This window comes from Macrobrachium nipponense, chromosome 2 (genome assembly GCF_015104395.2).
Source record: "Macrobrachium nipponense isolate FS-2020 chromosome 2, ASM1510439v2, whole genome shotgun sequence".
NCBI lineage: Eukaryota > Metazoa > Arthropoda > Malacostraca > Decapoda > Palaemonidae > Macrobrachium > Macrobrachium nipponense.
In genome coordinates this window covers 52,617,325-52,642,324 of record NC_087201.1, presented here as the reverse complement: position 1 = coordinate 52,642,324, position 25,000 = coordinate 52,617,325, and the positions used below count along the sequence as shown (strand labels likewise).

Sequence of the window (25,000 nt, the reverse complement as noted above, 5' to 3'; positions counted from 1 at the left end):
GAGGGCTTTTCTTGGCACCTTTTCACTAATCAAAATCAGCCAAACGTAAAAATACTCAATCAAAGCACCTACGGGACTGTTTGAGTTTCAAGAGCATCGTTGCTCTGAAATCAATGCTGGTCACAGTATCAAAAGGCTCAAAAACAGCAATTTGTAATGTGACAAGAATACGCCGAATGAATCTTCGAACACTCATAAATATGTAGGTCCTGTAGGGACTTACATATTTACTTCCTACATCCAACAGACACGGGTAAAAGAAAAGCGTTTCAACCCAGCCTCTCAATATAAAGTGGGCGAAGAACTGGTCAAATCGGCACACTCCTAATGTACTACCCAAGGAATTACACAGCCTGATCCGTAACGTATTCTCAGGAGAAGTAGCAGCAGAAATACAGTCACAGCTCTCCACTACCTACAGGTCCCGAGTAATACCATTAATTAAGTGTTCATGAGAGTCACGCCTGGAAGTACCAGACCCCCGATAAGAAGAGAAAGCGGAGATTTCATCCTACTCTTGTGGACAGCAGCGAAAGGGTACACAAGCCACGTATGAAAACGTTACTTTACATAGGGATAAATAAGTTCCACACAGAGCCTGACTGACTATTCGTAAAATACGCTAAAAGACAATACACAAGTTTAATCAAAACCATTTTATTACTTCTGCTGTGACAGTCTGAAAGTCCTGACATCTTCCATTTTCAAACTTTCCTGACTGGAAAATTTAGAGGGATGCAAAGGACTTCCGTTTCTCAATATTAAGGAAAGCAAAAAGTGATCTGACATCATATAGGTACAGAGTAAATCCCCAGCCTACATAAAATAACCATGATTCCTTGGAGCCAAACAGGCCACTCTCAGTAACAGGGTTAAGATTCGAATGGAGAAAGGAATTGTCACCGGAGCCTCCTTTCCCAAAGCCAAAACTTCATGAGAAACAGGATAACTAAGCGACTACATGGAATTGGCGACCTTAAAGTGACTTGGTTAAACAACTGCGGCAATAAAAAAATCCCGAATCTAATTGAGGAAATGTCAACACGAAAAACAGGCAAAAATGTTGTGCCTGACTCAGAAGCAGAAATAGGTCGCATTCGCTCAAATACGAAGCGAGACAAAAATAGCATTAGGCCTGGCTTTATACAATAGATCCCCTGTGTTGAGAGGGTCCGCTTCCATGGACACGCCCAGCATCGCTATCTCTTATCCCCAACACGGCCATCGCCCTCCAATCTGAAGTCCAACACTTCCACACCAATATCGTGCGATATGAAATAACACCGGAAGTCATTATAACACAATAATAATAAAAACCCTATTTTAACATAACTCATTTTGACGATGATTCTACTACTACTACTTATGATATTTATAATATCACTTAGAAAACGCTATCCTTGTTGAAATCATAGATCGAAGCGCGTCCGAGACAGTTCGATGTCAACACCAATCGCACAGACAGCGAGGAAGCTGAGTGCATTATGTCCCCTTTCATGAATCATAGGACTTAACGTTAACTCGTATGAAAGTGTGATCGGGCTTACATTCGCCTAACTCAGGTTTAGAGGAGGATGGCCACGTACGATGAATCTTAGGATGGAATGAGGGTGAGGGTTTCAATACGCTGCTAAGGGATAGAACCAAAATGGTAAGTAGATTTTATACGATTACGTAAGTGGGATACGAAGTTTCAGGAGAGGGAGAGAGAGAGAGATGCCTCACACCACGGTCTAAAACCTCATCCTTCCATCCATTTTTAAATCTACTGAATGATTTCGCATGATAATCTACGTAACTTGAAACGGATGCACTGCAACCCACACCAACTTCCAGCAGCCGCCGCACAAGAACAAACATCATGTAGAACGGCTAGACGAAAATATTGAGCTGAATCTACAAGTACCCTTCGCACTGCGTCATCTACGAACACATTTTATAACCACAGCAACATACCACACGCCTCAGGCCTTCTCTTGCCATTAACAGAAATGAATTCCCTCTCGATGTTCATGTACCAACGGCGCAAAAGAGTATATATTATATAGCCTATATGTCCGTTCTTCTACTACTAAGACAAAGTATTAAATGACACTGCAGTAAACTTCTCTACGTGAACCCTTTTCCCGTCTCGAACAAACCACTCCTGTTCAATAATGACACGAATGAAAATCTAATAAATACCATTCATACACATAATTATGTACACATATATACATGCACATTTACATATAGTATACAGAAACACGCCTATTTACCTAGTGTATATATATATATATATATATATATATATATATATATATATATATATATATATATATATAGACCTATGACATATATATATATAATTTTACGACACTTTGTAAAAATCTATATATACACAAACAAGCTGAAACTTTATAGGATTAGTAACAAATAAAGCTGAAAGTCTTTGTAACATTAAATTCTATTAAATGGAGTTATAAATATGGCAAAACTCATAATTCGGAAGTGACAGATCACCAAACTAAAATGCCAACTCAAAAGCAGTGTAATACATCAAAAGGGAAAGTGCTAACCGGAGTGTAAGATAAAATAGAGAAAAATATAGAGAGACGAATAATGAGTATTTAGGCAGAATGCAATGCCGTGAAACTAGTGCAACTACTGAATCAGTGGTTATGTATCTTGTACGAACTCTATACAAGAAGAATCATTACAGAATAGTGATATAAATAACAATTCTGCATGCTTGAAAATCTATTCACACATGTTCATCATAATCCCCCTGGAATGACTGGCATCCCTGTGTAACATCGACGTCATGAACAAAATTCCACTTTGGGCAGAATTTTTATAACGCAAAAAAAAAAAAAAAAAAAACGCCTCGACAAAATCCGGGTGGTGTCTTCGAAGCGGAAAAGCCTGGTGACAGTAGTTAGCGGGTTCATAAAAACAAACTTGAAATCGATTCAAAGCGTTCTGAGCTGTGGAGAGCCTCGGTATAATAAAGGCCGGCTCTCTTTTCTATTTTTACTTTTTTCGCGCATGCACGAAATAAACATTTACTTCTTTGACACATTAGTACATTGTGGGCTGGGCTGGGCTGCCCAGCAAAAACGTTGGTGGTTCATTTTTTTAAGAGGTGTGAGCGTTAGTTTTTGTCTCCCGAGTATGTGTTAAAGAATGTAACTTTTTCGTGAATAGCATTGTTCTAGATTCCACGTAGTCCATAGGCTACACATAAAAATGTTTTAACCAATATTTATCCCTAATAAATAAAGACAATGTCCCTAAAACAAATGTGGGCACAAAGGACGTACTATTTAAGTCGAGACAAGCTGTAACTGATCATGATTAAACCTCTATTGTAAATCGTCTATTCTGCTTAAACGAAAATATGTATTGAAATGAGAGCTTCCTTTCATGAGCCAAAAGGCACCAACTGCCCATCTTCAATTTGAAATCGAGTGAAACGATTTAAATAACTCATGAAGGGGTCACGCAACAACTACATTAGCGAAATGGACCCCACAGATCAGATCACTCTTCTTGAAGACCAAAGAGTCATCTGTAATAAAGAACTAAGATCTGTAAGATCAACGCAATGAATGTCATATTTCGAGAAGATAAAAGTTCTGTTGTCTCATTACGAGTCACCTTCGCAAACAACAACGGATGAATTTGAATATGAGGTCAAAACTTCATGGAATGAATACTGGAAGGTGGAATTGAATATAAAATCTAGGCCCAAGGCCAAGCACTGGGACCTATGAGGTCATTCAGCGCTGACACTGAAATTGACAGGAAAAGGTTTGGAACGTGTAACAGGAGGAAAACCTCGCAGTTGCACTATGAATCTGTTAGGAGAGAGTGGGAACTAAGATGGAAGAAAGAGAATATGAAAGAAGGTACAGTAAAGGGAACGATATGAGTTGCAGCTAAGGGCCGAAAGCACGCTGCAAAGAACCTTACGTAATGCTTACAGTGCAACGCAATGAGGAGCACTGATGGCACTACCCCCTTTACGGGGTGAATATTGGAAGGTGATTTAGTGATTGTTGAGGTCACTCATAATTTTACTCCGGGACAATTCGCGAATTATACATGTCTAAAGCAGATTTGGGTATTACATCATTTTCATAGACGTTAGGAAGGCAATGCAACATGCATCAGAGCCAGTGACTGACAGAAATCTTCACGCATTAGTCAATAATAATGCCCTCATATCTACTCGCACGAACCCTTCTTTCACTTCGTCTCTAATAAATCTGGTTATATTTCTGAACGCGCATTTCATCGATTAACTTGATTGTAGTCACGACGATTAAAATGATAACACTGACACCCATCTAGTTTGCTAACAATAATATAATTATTTGGGAAAAAACTCTCTATCACGAGAGGTCATACAATGTTCTAAGGGGTTCACAATAATAACGATGTTAAAGGTTCGTGTATAATTTATAAACACTTTATAAAGCTGAACCCAGGGAAGGGTTCGAAAGCTTTTATAAAGCGTTTATAAATTATACACAAACTTTCAACATTTTTATTATTGTGGACCCCTTAAAACAAATTTAATCATTCCTAGAATGCTACGAATGTTAGGGCAAAAAGCACATTCCTATGACTTCCTGGTTAAAATTAAGAAAGCAAAAGTGACGCCGGAAAAAAAAAAAACTTATTGGTAGAAGAGAAATGAAACTTGACTCTATTAATACAATTAGGGCTACAGAAGCTTTCGTTTGTGAGCCTCCCTCATTTCTGAACTGAAATGTTAATATTCTCATCAAAAGCGATTTAATATTTAAATAATGAATGAAGAAGAGCGAAAAATGATAAGTCTTCAACCAGAAGGAAACTCAACATCAGATCCATATGAGTTGGTAACTTTGAAAGTCGAAAAGAAACTAAACAGAGGATCTATATGAATGTGATTTATGAACATTAAAGAATTATTATAACCAGCGTCAATATGAGATCACTTTCACAGCTTCTCGAGACTGACATAGTAGTAAAATAAAATGAAAACTTGACCAAGAATTCTTTTCGTACTCTCATATGAAGAGCGCTGCACTGACCACCTACATCAAAATGGAAATCAGTCCTCTTTCCATTTCTCTAAGTTGCCAGACCGAAACTTTCTCCACTTGTTCGCGTTGTAAAAATCCCCTGGCTATAAAGTGTGTGTGTGTGTGTATATATGTATATATATATATATATATATATATATATATATATAGTATATATATATATATATATATATATATATATACATCTGGGGCTCAGACAGTGGGTGAGGAGGGAAGTTAGCAAGAGCCCTGAAAAAGGAGGGGCAGAAGGAAAAAAAATATATCTTAGTTTAACCAGAACACTGAGTTGATGAACAGCTCTCCTAGGGTTGGCCTGAAGGATTAGATATTTTTATGTGGCTAGGAACCAACAGCTTATTGTGAGATCCGAACCACGTCGAGAAATTAATTTCTATCACCGGAAATAAATTCCTCTGATTCCACGTTGGCAGAGCGGGGAATCGACCCCGGACCCTGAGATCGATAGTCGAGCAGGTAACCGACTCGTCCAACGAGGAACTTGATGGGCAGAAGAAGATAATACAGACAAACACAGAATGTGAGAAATGCACCAAAATAAGACTTCTTCATGGAAGTACAAGAGATGAAATGAGCGCATCAGGAAAATGAAACTGGAATGACCTGAACTGAAACATCCACAGGCTGCGGGAGTTAAATGGGATGAAAGGAAAGAAACCGTGTGATGCCACGTCAGTATTGCAAAAGTAGCACATGTTAAGTGAGAGTCGAGCATATAGCATTAAAAGCAGTTGACAGATACAGCGGCGAGGGTTCTACATAATCTATAACATATGAGGAATGCCTGCCTGCCTCTCCTGGACATACACCTCGACCATATTGCAAGCATGATAGTCCCACAGTTTTACCATAAATGGGACAACAGATGTCTATTAGAAACTAGTATAACAACCTAACATATACAAACTATAAAGATTAATTTTAGTCAGCAAAGCAAATAGTGGAACTAAATCACAAGGTTCACAATTGAATGGTACTGAATTTCTGGTTGAAAATAACGCTTTTGTTTTGAGAAAACAATTACTGTGAGCAAATTTGCCTAGAAAAATGAAGGGTTTATCCAATGCTGCTGACACCCAGACACTAAATCAAAATTCAAATAAAGGTAAAACAACAAAATTAAGTGTACATTAGTAAAACCAGACCACTGAGCTCATTAACAGCTCTCCTAGTGCTGGCCCGAAGGTTTAGATATTTTCACGTGGCTACGAACCAATTGGTTACTTACGCCCCTTTCACACTATGCGTGCTGTTGGTGCAGATTGATGCGTTCGCCGCACCGCTGAAACTGAGGTGGTTTTTGAAATGTTGCCGCACACAGCTGCGTTATGCAGAATCAACAACATTCGCGACTTGTTTAATACTCGGTCTATGGCGGGAGATTTGTTTATACTCGGTCTATGGCGGGAGATTTGTTTATACTCGGTCTATGGCGGGAGATTTGTTTATAATCGGTCTATGGCGGGAGATTTGTTTATACTCGGTCTATGGTGGGAGATTTGTTTATACTCGGTCTATGGCGGGAGATTTGTTTATAATCGGTCTATGGCGGGAGATTTGTTTATACTCAGTCTATGGCGGGAGATTTGTTTATACTCGGTCTATGGTGGGCTTTAATATCAACCACAATGGATAAGAAATAGTGTTATTGTACTTTTATTGAGCGCATTTAAGGAGGAAAAAGAGAGTAAATACCGAATCCATTGGGTGGACTCTTTGAATGCACAGCGAGAGACATTAGGCGCATTTGCCACATTATTTGAGGACTTAAAACGGGATGGCAACAAGTGTTTCAATTGCTTCCGTATATCTCAAGGAACTACTGCAGCCGATACATAATAAGCTTCATAGGCAAAATGCGACAAGCAGAATGCAGATATAGTCAAATTCCGACTTTTGTCGTCTTCGAGACTTTTATCCCATAACACTGGTTTCGTCTCCACTACAGATATAAGGAGATCCATATCGATTTCACGCTCCAATATAACAAGACGCACAGACTAGGGTTTCTTTTCCCAGGATCCCGGCTATATTTAGCCCAGTGTTGTTTCCCGGGATTTGGTTTTAAACCCCGGGAGTTTCATTCTCATATATTTTTTTTTATTTACATTCAATGTATATAAGAGGCCGGAGAAGAGATTTCAAAATTCAAGAAGAGTTGAAGCCAACAAGTTCAACTACATCCATCCAGGTGCTTAATTTCTTACAACATTTTTACACAATTAAAATATATTGATAAATAGTATATGCATCATAAAATAAATCTAATATCTTTTTCATTAATCAGGTAATTCAATATATATTGCAAGTTATACTTTGTATCTCATTTACAAAGTACGTTCTTATTGGATCCGGTACGTTTTTATCGCTTTAAAATTATGAGAGAGAGAGAGAGAGAGAGAGAGAGAGAGAGAGAGAGAGAGAGAGAGAGAGAGAGAAAGCAGTACTGAGGAATTTACTAAGTAAGTAAAATCATGTAATCTACCTATATCTATCTCTGTTCAAACTTACAGTTTTAAACATAATCAAGTACCATTCTATCAGCTCAGTGGTGTAGTTAAACTACTTTTATTTTAATAATAATAATAATAATAATAATAATAATTCTCAGTTGTAAAAATTCATAATATGTAGTATGAAATTCAAAAAGTACCAGGAGATAATGATTTTCGTAGGGTATGTATTTGTCATTATGTCTAATCCCAGGATTTCCCTGCCCACGGGAGAGTAGTTCAGCACGCCGCTAACAGCGTGTGACACGCAAAATGTGAAGACGTTCATTGAACACGTTGGTCCACTGGCCACCGCATCCATCTGCGTCGACGCAGAAGCCTAGTGGTACCACGCACATGTTTTGCGGCAACGCAGCAGCGAATTCACGCACACGCAAGATGTGAAGAACTTCGTAAAATGTTAAGTCGATTACTGTCTGCTTCATCGCCACGCAGCTAATTGCGTTGGCACAATGCATAGTGTGAAAGGGGCCTAAAAGTAACGGGTCCTACAGCTATTGTGGGATTCGCACCACATTAGAGAAATGAATTTCTAATCGCCAAAATAAATTCCTGTTATTCCTTGTCGGCAGAGCGGGGACTACCAAATGGGTAGGCGAGCACGTTAACCCACTCGTCCAACGAGGAACAACAAATCTGAAACGAGTACGCAAAAGAAAACAAAAAATATTTCTGGATATAGGAAATTTTACAAACAATATACATCCTACCAGTGACTTGATCCCTCAAGAACTGCTACGGAATAAGCTTCGGGACACAGCTACCACCGAGTAGTACTGCAAATCATCAGATCGAGTGGTTTTATTCAAGTGGCGTCATATGTCCAGCTGACTAAACCACAGCGCAGAGCAGTTTTATTTTCAAAGCCAACACTCTTGTCATGCGCGGAGATGAAATGCAACAGAGCCTCATGAAACGAGAGAGATCTCCGCCCAAAAAATAACGTCCACACCCAATTCTACCCTTTCACGAACCCGGTTGGGTAGTAGGTAGAGCCGTCTGTAGACATTACTTTAGGGCCTTTGCAGCGTCCCTTCGCCCCCGAGCTGCAACCTCTATCATTCCTTTTACTGCACCACCGTTCATATTCTCTTTCTTCCATCTGACTTTCCAACCTCTCCGACAACTGATTCCTAGTGCAACTGCTTCGACGTTTTCCTCCTGTTACACCTTTTAAACCTCTTTACTGTCAATTTCCCTTTCAGCCCTGAAGGACCTCATAGGTCCCAGCGCTTGGCCTTTGCCCTAAAACTATATTCTATTCTATCCTTCCACAGCCTGAAAAAAAAAATACCTGTATTGAGAACGATTTGAAAAGCATAAAAAAAATAAGCCTGAACCTGTCTGGCCTCCTTTTGTTGACAACGGCTGCCTCAGTGAAAGTCAAAAATTTGTGTTGAACGCCTACTTACGGCATCCTTCATTCCACACGAAACCATTGTTTTCCTTTCGCTGAAAAGTGAGATGCACGAGTATGCACATGAACTACAGGAGTTCTTTCTCTCTTGAGCAACTCCAACGTTCAAACACCTCACTGGAAAAATCCGTTCTTGCTTTTGCTATGCAGCCTCTGAGTCAGTGTACCTAACCACGAGATGCAACCAAAGTAACCGTATGATATCGTAAAAGACTCCGGTAACCATCATTGCGAATTTTGCTACGAAACAACTCAAACAGGCGCTTTAACAATAACTCAGTGCACGCAGTTTGTACTGAAATTATTCTTTAAGCAAACAATAAGAAACAACTGCAAGAACGACAAAACATTATATAACGCCGTCAGCTTATAAACAAGTATTATTATGTAAGGATAACGTGAAAGTCATTAATAACATGATGATGTCTCGACAAGTTTCCACAAAGAAAGGAAATAACTGGAAGAACCGCAAGTAAAACAAAAATTCATTCCTGAGCGAATTTTATGTCTGTGTAATTTGTAAATCAAGATACCCTACCTAGGTAAGGTATATTTCCTCCACATACAAGGAACCACGTAAATTAGTAATTACATATGAACATGATAACAAAATTATATAATTTGATTCCATATTATAATCTTTCCAAATATTAGTTTTCTTCGGATTACAAGCCTTTTTTCCTCTACTACTGGAAGACGATACGTGTGTGGGGGCCGGGGGGGGGGGGGGGGGGGCATCAAGTTTGCGTTTTCGAAAAAAGTTATTCGTTGAAGTTTGACGACGAGAAAAGTTGCTACACACTAACGCTCTATAAAAAAAATAGATAAAAAAAATAACGAAAAATGACAGAAACGTAACGTTCATACAAGATGGTAAGGAAGTATAGTGTAGAAAAATAATCTACAAAGTGATAACAATCTACTATCATGATGAAAGTAAATCAAGAGCTGGGATACTTTAAGTGGGGGTAACTGTTCTGGAGTAAAAGCTGGTCTGTCTCCATGGCCATGCGTTGTTTTCTTCCTTAGGCATGGAATGATGAAATTAGCCAGAAAGGGCGGGAGATGCAGAGCTAAGTTACTCGACAACAAAAAGGGTCGTGATTGGTGTGGATTAGTAGACGACACTTACCCACAAAGTTGGTCGTAGTGCAGAGAAGATTCAAAGAAGAAAGGTAGCAGGGTCGTCGCTCTGGATTGTATGAAAATTGACTAACTAAACTCTACTTTAAGGAAGGGAGATGTAGATGCCAAATGATTAAAAATAAAGTTAGAAGCTGCTGACATGAATGGTTTTCTTAGCATTTGTGAGCAAGGACAAATGGTAAATCAATGCTGGCGAGCGCTCTGTGCCAATAATATTTAGGAAGTTTTCTACAGGATTCATCCTTCTTTGCCTTGTTTCCCTTTGGCCGCTCTTTCCAGGGCAAATTAATTACTGACGTATAGGTTATTTCTCTCAACGATGACTGTTTAACCTTGGACCGGTTTTTTTTAAATTTATCATCATTATTATATTTTTTTTTTTTTTGCGTTAGCCGCTCTTTCCCGGGCCCATTAATTACTGACGTATAGGCTACTTTTCTCAGCAATGACTGTTAAACCTTGTGCACTGTTCTCAACAATAACTTTAAAAAACCTTGCATGTTTCTCAACAATGGACTGTTAAACTTGTGCCACTTTTCTCAACAATGACTGTTTAACCTTGTGCACTGTTCTCAACAATAACTGTTAAACCTTGTGCACTGTTCTCAACAATGACTGTTAAACCTTGTGCACTGTTCTCAACAATGACTGTTTAACCTTGTGCACTGTTCTCAACAATGACTGTTTAACCTTGTGCACTGTTCTCAAACACTGACTGTTTAAACCTTGTGCAAAACCTGTTTCTCAACATTAACTGTTAAAACTTGTTGGCCTGTTCAACAATGACTGTTTAACCTTGTGCACGTTACTTCAACAATGACTGTTTTTAACCTTGCGCACTGTTCTCAACAAGACTGTTTAACCTTGTTGCACTGTTATTTCAACAATAACTGTTTTAAACCTTGGCACTGTTCTTTCAACCAATTGAACGTTTAACCCTTGTGCACTGTTCTCAACAATGACTGTTTAACCTTGTGCACTGTTCTCAACAATGAACTGTTTAAACCATTGTGCAACTGTTCTCGAACAATGACTGTTTTTAACCTTGCGCACTGTTCCTCAAAAGGAACGGTTAAGCCTTGGTGCACTGTTCGGACAATTTGACCTTGTTTAACCTTTGGGCACTGCTTTATCCAACAACAAGACATGTTTAACATTGTGCACTGTTCTCAACAATTGAACTGTAACTCGCAAAGCTGTTCTCGACAATAACTGTTAACCTTGTGCACTGTTCTCAACAATGACTGTTTAACCTTGTGCACTGTTCTCAACAATGACTGTTTAACCTTGTGCACTGTTCTCAACAATGAATGTTTAACCTTGTGCACTGTTCTCAACAATGACTGTTAAACCTTGTGCACTGTTCTCAACAATGACTGTTAAACCTTGTGCACTGTTCTCAACAATGACTGTTAAACCTTGTGCACTGTTCTCAACAATGACTGTTAAACCTTGTGCACTGTTCTGAACAATGACTGTTAAACCTTGTGCACTGTTCTGAACGGTGACTGTTAACCTTGTGCACTGTTCTCAACAATGACTGTTAAACCTTGTGCACTGTTCTCAACAATGACTGTTTAACCTTGTGCACTGTTCTCAACAATGACTGTTAAACCTTGTGCACTGTTCTCAACAATGACTGTTTAACCTTGTGCACTGTTCTCAACAATGACTGTTAAACCTTGTGCACTGTTCTGAACAATGACTGTTAAACCTTGTGCACTGTTCTGAACAATGACTGTTAAACCTTGTGCACTGTTCTCAACAATGACTGTATGTGTTGAAGTAATAAAAAGTGTGAGTAGGTGAAACGATGAATCAGAGAGTTTGGAGACTGTCTGGCCATGTGAAAATACTGTAATCAAAGTGGAGGAAACTGAGAAGCTTAGAGTGAGTGCATGGCAGATGATGCAAAAGAGGTAATGGAAGGAAGAGCCTCCTTCCAGGAAGCTGAAGAGAGCTTGTACAATAACAGTAAATGGGAGAGTGAGTGCATTAGGGTTTACTGAACAGGTGATAGCGTTGTGTGGAAGAGTTATTGTAGTATAAGCTTTCTGCACAGAATTTTCATCCACGTTCAACAGTCAAAATGTGTATGTGACAATTCCAACCGCCCCCACCCCCCTGTCTTTTTCAGGATCAACTCACCGCTAGGGGTAACTGCTTTGTGTTGAGAAAAATAGTCTATACGTCGGTAATTAATTTGCCTTGGCAAAGGCGGCCAAAGGGAAACAAGGCAAAAGGTACTACAATATTCATTATTCATCGACTGCTGTTTGAAGGATGAATCCCTGTAGAAAACGTCCTAAACATTATTGGCACAGAGCGCTCGCCGGCACCGATTTACCATTTGTCCTGACAATTACTAGGAAAACCATTCATGTCTACCCTCTTAGATGTTTTTATAAGGCTACCTTTATTAGTTGAAATTCTGTTAAAACAGGCAATATTTTACAGGCATTCATGTGTGTGTGTATATATATATATATATATATATATATATATATATATATATATATATATATATATATTATAACTCGCGTATTTGCATAAAGCCAATACTAGCATTATCCAATTATGAATGAGAGGGCGCTTTCCTGTCCTTCCGTGCACTCGTGCACTCATGAAGTCTGCTGGCTTCCAGGAAATAACACCAGAAGTCATCCATTATATAAGTAGTACCATCGTAGGTCACCACCAGAGCGCCACATGAGGGATATTTGGGCCTGCAAATGCAACTAAAAGTTACGTGCACAGGCACAGTGAATAGACGCCCATCATCTAATAATTGGTTTAAAAACGAGCAATTGGAATCCTTGCTGAACAGAAACAGTAGGATGTTATTAAACAAATGACATCATTCTAAGAGTACCAAACGAATGATTTCCATTCTCAAAAAGGTTTGAATTATAATCCATCCTTTGGGCTCTGATTCGAAGAAACCTACCGGCTAAATAAATATAAAAACTGCTACATCATATTTTACATCACTACACATGAGCTACAATGTAAAACACAAAACTACACACCTAGAACAATCAAATGAATCTACTAAACGATCAAGCACTACAGAGAGAGAGAGAGAGAGAGAGAGAAGAGAGAGAGAGAGAGAGAGAACTGGCTACTGCAGGAGGGGCGAAGCAGAGGGGAACCACTACCTGGCGTAGGGAGCGTGGCAAGAGTACAGGTAAGCGGCCGCATGTCCATCGCTGGCTAGACTAAGAGGCCGAGGCACAACCACAGCATGTTGGGGATGACGTTCCCTTGGAGTCGGGGGTCCAGAATCGGAACCGCCACCACCGCCACCGCCTCCGCCTCCCACAGCAGCCGCAGCCGCAGCCGCGGACGTCGGGAGAAGAACCAGATCGGGAGAGGTGGAGCGACATCCTCCTCCTCCAACGAATACGCTCTGAGTCTTCCGAGGGGATTGGTTCCCCCTGGGCATCGCTGTGTGACCCTCTACCGGCACCCGAGTTAAGCGTGCTCCGCCTCCGCCTCCGCCTCTGCCTCCGCCTCCTCCTCCTCCTCCTCCTCCTGCTCCTCCTCCTCCTACCCTCCTCCTGATGGCACTGGCTGGCACCGATTCACTCAAGGACCACTCGCGGATCAGTGCCTCATTGAGCGGATGGTGCGGTCCCCTTCGTCTCAGATAGTATCGCGGTTTCTCAGGCGAAAATCTGGCCACTTTTACTGGGAAGCAGGCGAGGGCCACTTGAAACACTGTTACTGCTACGGATGCTGCTACTGCTACGTATGACGCTACTACTGCAGTTTCTGTTACAGACTGTTTGGAGAAATAGCAATGGGATTCGCAGAGAAGTCTAATCTCCTCACAACGTCTAAGCACACTAGATACATACAAAGGAATAATTCTCTAGACCACACAAGCAGCCTTTCTCGACTTCAAATCCTTTCTACTTAACGCCTCTAAGACATCGCATTTTACCTCTTGACTTCTGACCTCAATATCCGATGTGGGATTTCTTTTCTAATCAGCCAATTCAGCATAAATCATCATCGGCTTTGATTTCAATGACGCATCTTACGAATTGGTTCTATAATATTTAAAAATCACGTAAACATATTCTATAAGAAATCTGATACTCATTGTAAACTTGGAATCTTGAGTCCTTTATCAGAATGCCATCCTCATAACACACACTGACAGCCAAACACATTTAGTTATTTTGTAAAGTCTTAAGTCTTCAGTTCACGTGAAATTTTTCACTGCATGTGTCTCATTTCTCTTGTCTTTAATTTTCCTTTCTGTCTGATTTTCCCGAAAGACCTTCATTAGTTTCCCTGCAAGGAAAGAACGTAAAACGTAAATCATTCCTGTTTTTCATTAACACGACAACAAGACCGTAACATCGAATGGATCTATTTGGAACAGAAGTCACTTTGCTATTTTTAGTTTTTCTTCACACTTCGCCGCAAGCATGGAACGCTCTCTCTCTCTCTCTCTCTCTCTCTCTCTCTCTCTCTCTCTCTCTCTCGTGACTGGCTCCTATATCTGGCAGAACGTGAATATGAACCCACATGCAGCCACCTGGGTCCGCTGTAACAACCTCATTCTCCGCCAATAGAAAAGAGTTACAGACCCGGTTACGTATGAATCCTCGGGTCATTAAGAGTGGCACGAACAATCCAATCACATCACTCAACAGGACATGTTTGCTGTATGGTGCATAATTATGTTTTTCAGGCACAAGCACCATTTGTATACAGACAAGGCTAACGGGCAGATTCGCACATGGGACCTATATATATATATATATATATATATATATATATATATATATATATATATATATATATATATATATATATATATATATATAAAAGCAAATCAAAACTGATAATGTTAGTAGTATTCTTTGTTGACGAACATAAATTTCTCTCTCTCTCTCTCTCTCTCTCTCTCTCTCGTCTCTCTCCACATCTCGTCTCTCTCTCGCCTCTCGTCATCATCTCTCTCTCTCTCTCACCAATTGCTCGTGCAAGCGAGGGCTGCCCTGTATAATGCGTTGCTATCCTTTTGTTTACAAAGCCGCTTTGCAGCGTATCGGATTAAAAAGACCCCCGGCGCTGCATTAGCCATTAATCTGTTCTGCGTATCTTTATTTCCAGGGGGTTTTGCCCTGCTCTGTTCTCAGTGTACGATTCCTGAGCTTTCGTTTCTGTCCGGAGGAAGCTCACGACCACAATGGTACTACAGCGGAAGAGTCCACACTGGGGAAGGGAATAAACGAAGATCACCGACGGGAACAAAGATTAGGGAGAAAGAGAGAGAAAGAGAGAGATGAGAGGTCTGTGTGTGTGTACAGAGCATCGCATGTTCTCTCATCCAAAACGTCTATTCTCTTTTTCCCGACCTTCTTTCTATTTACAGTTCTATTTTCTCTTCACAAACAACATCCTCGCTACTTTTCTGTCTTGGCCTCCGATCAAACGCACCACACACAACAGCGCAAACGACCGACAAATAATGAGGTTTTGGAGGCATTTGACACGTGCTGGAAGGAGCCAGACCAGGAGCGTCGATCACCTTTTTCTCCACTTGGAATACTGGGAATTTAGTTCACCTCCCTCTCTCTCATTCCTAGTTCCACTCGACATACAAAAACACGGGCGCTCTATATGGCAACAGCGGCGCAAATGACATGCCTTACCTACATTTTCTCGGGCACAAATGACTCGGTAACTTGAAAGATGATGACCTTAGCCAGAAGAATTCATAATAATATAAAACACGCAATGTCATTGCCAAAACGAGTAAACGATATGCACTTGAGTGTTCAGACTAAGGGGGCAACAGAATATTCAACTTTATTCCAAAACATGCAACTCGACTTGGAACAGGGCCGCACACGATGCCAGACGCCACTGGAGCCTTCATTCCAGTTCGTACTGAATATCACTGCAGACAGTCTATCTGGCTTTAACTTATATTATGCTCTTTGACATAACAAGCATCCAAACAAAGCGTGAACAATTAAACTTACAACGACATCGGCTTACACAAAGAGGGACATCGCCAAATCTCGTATGAAATTCTGATGCAGAAGAGAACGAATTGTTACATAGAGCACCCTCGCAGTTTGCCGAACATTTCGGAAAGCAATTTGTCCGTTTGGCGCAGATGAATATGATCAAGTTCGCCCATCATTTCCTCTCTCGGCCGATGGCGACAATTCCAAACTTGAAATACCACGGAGCAAGAACCTCTGTGTCCTCATTATTGACGTCTGAAACTGTGGTAGGTGTCTGTCTGGGTGCATTAGGGGCTTTAGGGCTCCGTCGCTTGTTTTTATCCAGTCGCTGCCTCGCAGTTTTCTTTGTCTGCGTCAATCAATCTCTTTGTTTACCTGGATGTTGGTTTGTGAGAGACAGAGGGAGGGAGGGGGGGGGGAGGGGGGGGGGGGGGGGGAGAGGGAAAGGGAGGGAAGGTGTTCGGAGGAACGCATTAGCATATGCCCTTCTTTGCTTTTAATTTTGCTGCTATGGAGAGAGAGAGAGGAGGAGAAAAAGAGAGAGAGAGAAGTGCGTACATTAATCCGATACCACGTTGTTTCGAGTTTTACTGCGCCTTCGTTTTGCTTGCCATCACCCTTTGTGCAGAGAGAGAGAGAGAGAGAGAGAGAGAGAGAGAATTATATTTTGATACTCCAATTACACTGTCTTCGTTCCGATTGTTGATGGTTCCTAAGACGTAATAATATTGACTGAAGGTCCGCAACTTGAGGAGGTTACTTTTTATCGCATTATTTGTGTTTATTCTGTTCGTGCGTTTGAGAGAGAGAGAGAGAGAGAGAGAGAGAGAGAGAGAGAGAGAGAGAGAGAGAGGCGCAACATGGTAGCTTACCGTTTTCTGTTTTAATAATCCGTACTTTTCCTTGTTTTTAGAGAGAGAGAGAGAGAGAGAGAGAGAGAGAGAGAGAGAGAGAGAGATTACCGTGTGTATTATCAGTCCAATTGTTAATGTACCTGAACACAAAAAAACCTGAAAGGCTGCAAACGAAGGAAAGGCAAATAGAGGCAACGTAAGAAAGTGGACCTCCAGAGAAGTCTCCAATTATCCAAACAAACACGAAGGACATCATTATTCCCACACTAAATCAAAAGTCCGCAACTGCCGAGCACTTCTTCGCAGAGTGCAAAAGCAAAGCGAGGGAGCACCTGCACTCACGGAACTGAGACACGTGTTAATCAAATTCAAAAGTCCACGGAAGGAGTTGAAGGCCACCATGGCCGGGCCCTCACCCGTGATCCAACACCATCTGTCGACGACATCTCGTCAGGGAGACCACTACTGGCACCGAGGATGCTTCCCCCCCCCCCCACGAATCATTCTCTTTTCTCCTGATCATCTGAAGGGCATAAACACACCCGGAACTGACCAAGACCCAGCTAACGAAGCGACAGACTCTCCACACCCCGCAACCTTCCTTCCTGCCTTCCTGCGGTGTTGAACTTTGGTCATATCAAGCCATTTCTGCAACTCTGATCAAATGTCTATATCAGTTTGAGGGAGTCTATATAACAGATCATTTTACTGTGATACGAAGATATGAAGTAGATAAAAAGGTTAACGACAACAAGGAAATCATCGTTATAAACATACCGGTAAAGACAACAAGACTGACATACAAGTTCTGCATCCAAGTAAAGGATAACGAGAAAACTAACAATCGCAAAACGCGATTAGAGTTAAATAGGGCAGCGACCATTACGTTGCCTCGAAGGTACAGCTAAAGTTCATTTCATATAGAATTCGAAATTATCGTCATCTTGTAATATTAATGAAAATTATATATGTACAGGCGTAGGGGAATCAAAACTAAATCGATTGGGGGCAAAATTTCAAACCTGGCACACACACACACACACACAATATATATATAATATATATATATATATATATATATATATATATATATATATTATATATATATATACATACATCATACATACACACGCACGCACACACATATGCAATATATATATGCACATATACATACATCATACATACACACACACACACACACACACACACACACACATATATATATATATATATATATATATATATATATATATATATATATATATAGATATATAGATATATATATATAGATAGTAGATATAGATATATAGATATATATGATATATATATATATATATATATATATATATATATATATATATATATATATATATATACATATGGCGGCGTAGGAAGCAATGCCAATCCATTGCGGGATATCAAGAATCTTATAGTAATAATGACAGAGTATTCGTCTGAAATCCCTACATAAGAGACAAACATTAAATTAATGAGGTTAGAAGTAGAAAAAAATGGTCATAAAATTTCAATAAATAAAGTGTGTATATATAACAAAGGTTAAACTAACAAAGGCTTCTCTTGAACACACCGACCAATCGGTCCGTCCGCTCAGTTTCTGTTTAACGCACAAGTCATCAGAATGCTAGGACACACACAAACCCTGGAGCCCAACCCCGAAATTCCTAGACCCTTTATAAGGCCTGGTAGATAACCTACTATGCCCACCTGCCCCATACATATCATTCGATAAAAGTAATCGACACTCCATCACTTCTGGAACAAAAATAAAATGGCCTCACTTCGGGATCGAACTCAGGTCCTTCAAATGAAAGGCGTGGCCGTTACCAACTGCTGATTGTGTCTATTAAATCTGGCTTACAATATTTAGGTTACTGACACCGAAATAAATCTAAATAAAAAAAATGAAATTTAAAATAAATTTCATATAAAAATATCTAAAAATATATGAATAGAAATATATTTGTTCAAATATATAAATTCTTACATAGACAATCTATGTACAATCTAAATTTTGTTGAGGAGGCCTGCCTCCATCATAAAGATATACGACTGCTTTATATTACAATCCTTTCCAAGAATTGTAGCTGGAATAAAATTACCTTCTCTTTCACGCCCCCAAGACAGGAACCTATATCTCAAATTCCCAAGTCTGGGACATTCGACCAGCAAATGTCTCACAGTCAAGGGCACAGTGCAGTCATCGCAAAACGGAGGATTTTCACGGGACATCAAGAACCCATGAACGTGTCTTGTACGTCCACTCCTCAATCTGCACAACAACTGCGTGTTTCAATTGGTAGCGCACTCGCCTTTCAACTGAAAGGCCTGGGTTCGATCCCGAAGCGAGTCAGACACTTCCCCATTAGTCGATGAAGCGAAATGCCTCCGACCCTACTATACGTAAACTTCAAGTCATTCAGACCTCTAATATGGCAGGGCTGCAGCAGCTCAGCGTGAAAGGGACATTTTCCCTTCCGCATCATTTCATCTCGGGCTGAACAGTCGTCGTCGTTTGGGGAAAGAGCGCAGCTGCTGAAGTCCCAGAACCCATTCAGTCTCGGGGCGGAAAAATGAACAGAATTCATGAGATCGTCTGAACCACAGGAAGTGCCTCATCTTTCTCGCCATAAAATTCCCGGTAGCGACGAGTTTAAAGGCCACAGGCTATTACACGACACAAAACACACACACAAAAAGACAACGTTGTTTGCCAAGCGGTGACAATTTGGTTTTGTACAGGAAATTCAGGGCTGTCGTCGGCTCATAAAAAAAAAAAATTGCATAATCGTAATACTTCTGCAATATACATGTAACATAAACTGAAACAAAATATTTATTTCGGGAATGTAATTCTGTTAAAAAAAAAAAGGATAATTCCACTCGGTAAGTTTCTCTCTCTCTCTCTCTCTCTCTGCAGCACCAACTGAAAATAAAATGGTACTTTTCCAACTATTATGAATCCATCAAAGCGTTAAATCAAAAAGCTCGGATGCAGCCAACACTTCAAAAACATCCGCCAAACTGGGCCGTATGTTACCACAATCAATTGTATTACATCATATCATCAAATAAAGGAGCACAGCTTACGTACAATGTCAATGAACAATAAGCGAAAGTATAGGTTAATAGCAACAGTAACGTCATCATGAAGAGGGTTTACTGTCTGTAGTCATTAATAACTCGGTGCGTAATGGAGCCATAACAGCTATGCAATCGTACTACTGACGCTCAATCATCCACTGTCATTTAATATTTACTGAAATTCACAGAAGTACTGACTGACTCGAGGCTGAAGAGTACAAGATTTTATCTTAATCTCTTCCTCAAGAGTATCAAGTTTCGAAATATGCAACATGAATCACAAATATATATATATATATATATATATATATATATATATATATATATATATATATATATATATATATATATATATATATACACATATACACCTCATGGATTAGTGGTCATGACACCTGACTCACCAGCTAGGGTGAAGGTGCGCTTCCAACGCCGCTCCTCAACGACTGTACCAGCAAGACTATAGTAGCGCGGCTCACAGTTTGTACCCCTCCTCAATAAATCAAATGGCACCGTATGTATACGTTACAGTCGTGTGAGGAACGGCATTAGAAACGCACCTTGAGATTCCAGAGTATTACGCTAACCCTAAAGAACGTTCTGCTAATTTATGTTGTGTTTCTCTTGACCTAAGAGAACTATGTATCTGGTAGTTTATCAGCTGAAGTTAAGTATATCTTAGTTTAACCAGACCACTGATCAGATTAACTGCTCTCCTAGGGCTGATCCGAAGGCTTAAATATTTTTACGTGGCTAGGAACCAATTGGTCACATAGCAACGGGACCTACAGCTTATTGTGAGATCCGAGCCACATTAGATCGAGAAATGAATTTTTATCAATTGGAAATTAATTACTCCGATTCCGCGTTGGCCGAGCCGAGAATCGAACTTCGGACCACCGGATTGGTAGCCGAGCGCGAAAACCACTCATCCAATGAGGAACTTGTTAGTCAGCTGAGTTGAGTTGCAGTTAGTGAAGAATGGCGTAGGCTAGCAACCACACACTCAAAATACATGCTTGAAACCATAAAAGTAAAACGAGTTATTCTTGTATTTCATTAACAAGTTTGCAACTTTTATATGACAAGCAGTGCCTGCCTCCTATGATTAAAAGGGTATGTTGGTCAAGGTATTCCAATGTGGCCCTTGGACCTCTACGCATGACCTTGACTTTAACTCTGAGGTCTGTCACATAATTAATAATAGATCTCAGATGTTTTTCTAAGCTTTAAGCTTCGCGACAAACATAGACCAGGACAGATAAACTTCATAATATCAGTTGCTAGATGTCGGAAGGTAACAGGGGACATCACAGAGAGGAAAAGGTGGAGAATCAATCAATCAATCAATCAATCTCTCTCTCTCTCTCTCTCTCTCTCTATATATATATATATATATATATATATATATATATATATATATATATGCATACACATACACACACACACACACACACACACACACACATATATATATATATATATATATATATCTATTATATATATAAAATAAAAGGAGCCCATAAAACACTAAAAAATAAGAGAGATAAGTACTATATTTCAGAGACTGTAACCAATCTTACATCGGATTTACAGGAAAATCACTTCCCCAGAGATTAATACAACACAAACGCTCAGTTAGGTATGGACAACAGAACTCAGCTATTTTCAACCATATAAATAAACATAACCATAGAATAAACTGGAATTTGTCACGTATAATTTATAGCAGCAACTGCCGGTACAAGAGTCAAATGATGGAATCGGCCTTAATAAAAGAGAGGCAGGTAATGAACATCTCAAAAGGAGCGTGGATTTCAGATGTGATCGACAAGGTTTTCATTCAACCAACGCTTAAGAAGATTAAAGGAAGATTATCAGCGGGAGTGACCTAAATTGGCTTACCTGTGGATGGATCTCTTGGTATAAATACCACCTTTTCTGTAAAGTTTTCTCATTCATATACCTGAAGAGAGAGACAGCAGTCTCTGAAATATAGTACTTTTCTCTCTATTTTTTGGTGTTTTTATGGGCTCCTTTTATTAGATGGAATTCTGTTGTAACAACATTTTTACCAGTCATATATATATATATATATATATATATATATATATATATATATATATATATATATATATGTGTGTGTGTGTGTGTGGGGGGGGGGGGGGTTTACAATTACATGCCAAAATCAAAAGATAGCAAATCAAAACAATTTAATTCAACTTACACTTGTTATTTTTCTTACAAGCTTCCTAGTCTGACTGCAACTGGAAATGACCGCGGAAGAACACTTCGATGATTTGACCAAAAATATGTCACAGCTTCCGCTACTGAATTCAGTCAGGAACAATGTCACAGGAAGTGGAAATATTGTCACTTTCACCGAACTAGCACCTTCATTCTGGGGGATTGCATATAACTTCGTACACCCTTCTGTCTTACCTGAAGAGTACGAGAGAGAGAGAGAGAGAGAGAGAGAGAGAGAGAGAGAGAGAGAGAGAGAGAGAGAGAGAGCGACCTTGGTGTAAACCCTCAAGATAAAATCACGTAAATTGTGGCAAGAAGTTGGGTGAGGAGGGGAGGTCAACTTCCCTCCTTTCAAGTTTGTTTCTCGAAGCATCTGTCTCTCCTCCGTCTTTGGTTGCTGGGTCGTCTCAGGTGCCCCATTTGGTTGCTTCTCCGAAGACGAGATCAAACAACCCAAGTTCATATAACTATCTAGCCATCTCACAGTCTTCCAGTATATTAAGTTCCTTGCTTACAGACAAGTATTAGAAAATTCTAAATACTCATCAGTCACTTTTCATTAACTTGACTCACACCCCCTTTTCATTAACTTTAATCTCTCATTTTTTACTTCTCATTAACTTCACTCACTCATCTTTCATTTCACATTAACTTGACTCACTCATCTTCCATTTCTCATTCACCTGACTTACTCATCTTTCACTTTTCATTTACTTGATTCACTCATCTTTTATTTTTCATAAACGACTCACCCTTATGTCTCATTTCCTCCTTCGTCAAGGCACACACACACATTATATATATATATATATATATATATATATATATATATATATATATATATATATATATATATATATATATATATATATATATATATATATATTAGGCCGTGGTCTGGTTAAACTATTCTTATAATAATGATAACGGCCTTCCCTGCCAAAGAAGCAATACACCACATTCTTACTGACTACCAGGTGCATGATTTGCTCTTAAGGTCATCTACACACTGGTTTTCTCTGGTGAGGCAAATGCCCTGACTATAAACACTGAACAAGGATAAATCACAGGTAGGTATGTATGTAGGTATGTATGTATGTATGTATGTATGTATGTATATATATATATATATATATATATATATATATATATATATATATATATATATATAAAGCATTAATCTACAAATGTCTTTTAATATCTAATTTGCTCTACCAAGGAATTAATCACTTTCATATATGTTATTCGAACGGTAATTTTTTAGTTGATAAGAAATTCGCCGGCTCATGGACTCGAACCACGGACACCAAGAATTCAGGACGTACAGTGACGCGCTTTAACCCACAGGAGACAAGACCATAAAAAAATCCTACTTCGATTAACATATATGAGAATATATTAAATTCGAGGTAGAACGAATTATATATTAATAATGGACATCTGTAGCTTAATGCTTCTATATGAATCACGGTGATGTGATAAAATTAATTTCAAATATATATATATATATATATATATATATATATATATATAATATATATATATATATGTGTGTGTGTGTGTGTGTGTGTGTGTGTGTGTGTGTGTGTGTGTATTGAACATTACTAATATCACTAGTGTAGTCTTTTACATTTCTGTGAGAGAGAGAGAGAGAGAGAGAGAGAAGAGAGACGAGAGAGAGAGAGAGAGAGAGAGAGAGAGAGAATTTCAGGCATACCAGCATAAGATTAAAAGGAAATACTGGACTTGCGTCAGACTGGAATCGATAATCCTTAAAACACCTATATTCGGCCCGCAATTTATGCCGTAATAATACAACAAAAATATTTCTCATCACGGAAAAAACTTCCAGATATTTCTGGGAATGACGTCATCGTTTCGAAGCATCTTTGAAGACGTGTGTCGTGGCCAGGACCAAATGGTGGCCTGAACGCTTCGTAGACCTCTCATATCGTAAATGTTTTAGACTGTCATGTCATCGCCTATGACTGAAAACTGGACGAGGGAAGTAATGAATAAGTAGTCAGAATGAAAAAAAAAGGAAAAAAAAAAAAAAAAAATAGAAACATGCAGCTCTGCCATAAGGCGACGACGACCCACTGCCCCTGGAAAACAATCGGGAGAATCTTCTAATCGTCATTTACTTCAGACCATTCCTGAACACGACGACACTCAGATGGCACACTTCACAGACCTACGAACCACTTTCGATAAATGATATACCGTATGCATAGGATACTCTCTCTCTCTCTCTCTCTCTCTCTCTCTCTCTCTCTCTCTCTCTCTCTCTCTCTCTCTCTCAACACGCAAGTCTTGCTAATGAGATTTCTCATGTTCAACTCTCATGCGAGGACGGAGCAACATGGGTACGTTTGGTTAAAAATGACTGCACCTCTGCTCACGTATAAAACGAACGATGTTCCACCGCAGTTGCCAGAAGGCTGTGGTGGATGGCATCTGGGATGGAATGAAGAGGAGATGGAAAGAAAATGAGACATGAGCGGTCATTTCTTCGTCAAACTCTACACACACAAAATTTGAAATGGGAGGACCTTGATAAAGCATTCCAAACTCTCTCTCTCTCTCTTCCAAAAACATACATTACATTAGTAATCTTAGTAATAATCAATACATA

The 25,000-nt window shown here is 39.5% G+C and overlaps 1 protein-coding gene across 3 annotated transcripts in view; it reads right to left on the bottom strand.

Moving 5' to 3' along the window:
- LOC135220577 (kelch-like protein 5) overlaps positions 1-25,000 on the bottom strand; it is a 162,703-nt gene that overhangs the window by 115,995 nt on the left and 21,708 nt on the right. For 2 of the 3 annotated variants that reach the window (XM_064257823.1, XM_064257824.1), the window contains exon 1: positions 13,328-13,674. The exons of the other annotated variant lie outside the window; for it this stretch is intronic. In XM_064257823.1, the coding sequence (XP_064113893.1) occupies positions 13,328-13,614 (287 nt within the window). In that variant the 5' untranslated portion in view covers positions 13,615-13,674. Of the gene's footprint in view, positions 1-13,327; positions 13,675-25,000 lie in introns of those variants that run through there. 3 annotated transcript variants of the gene reach the window in all.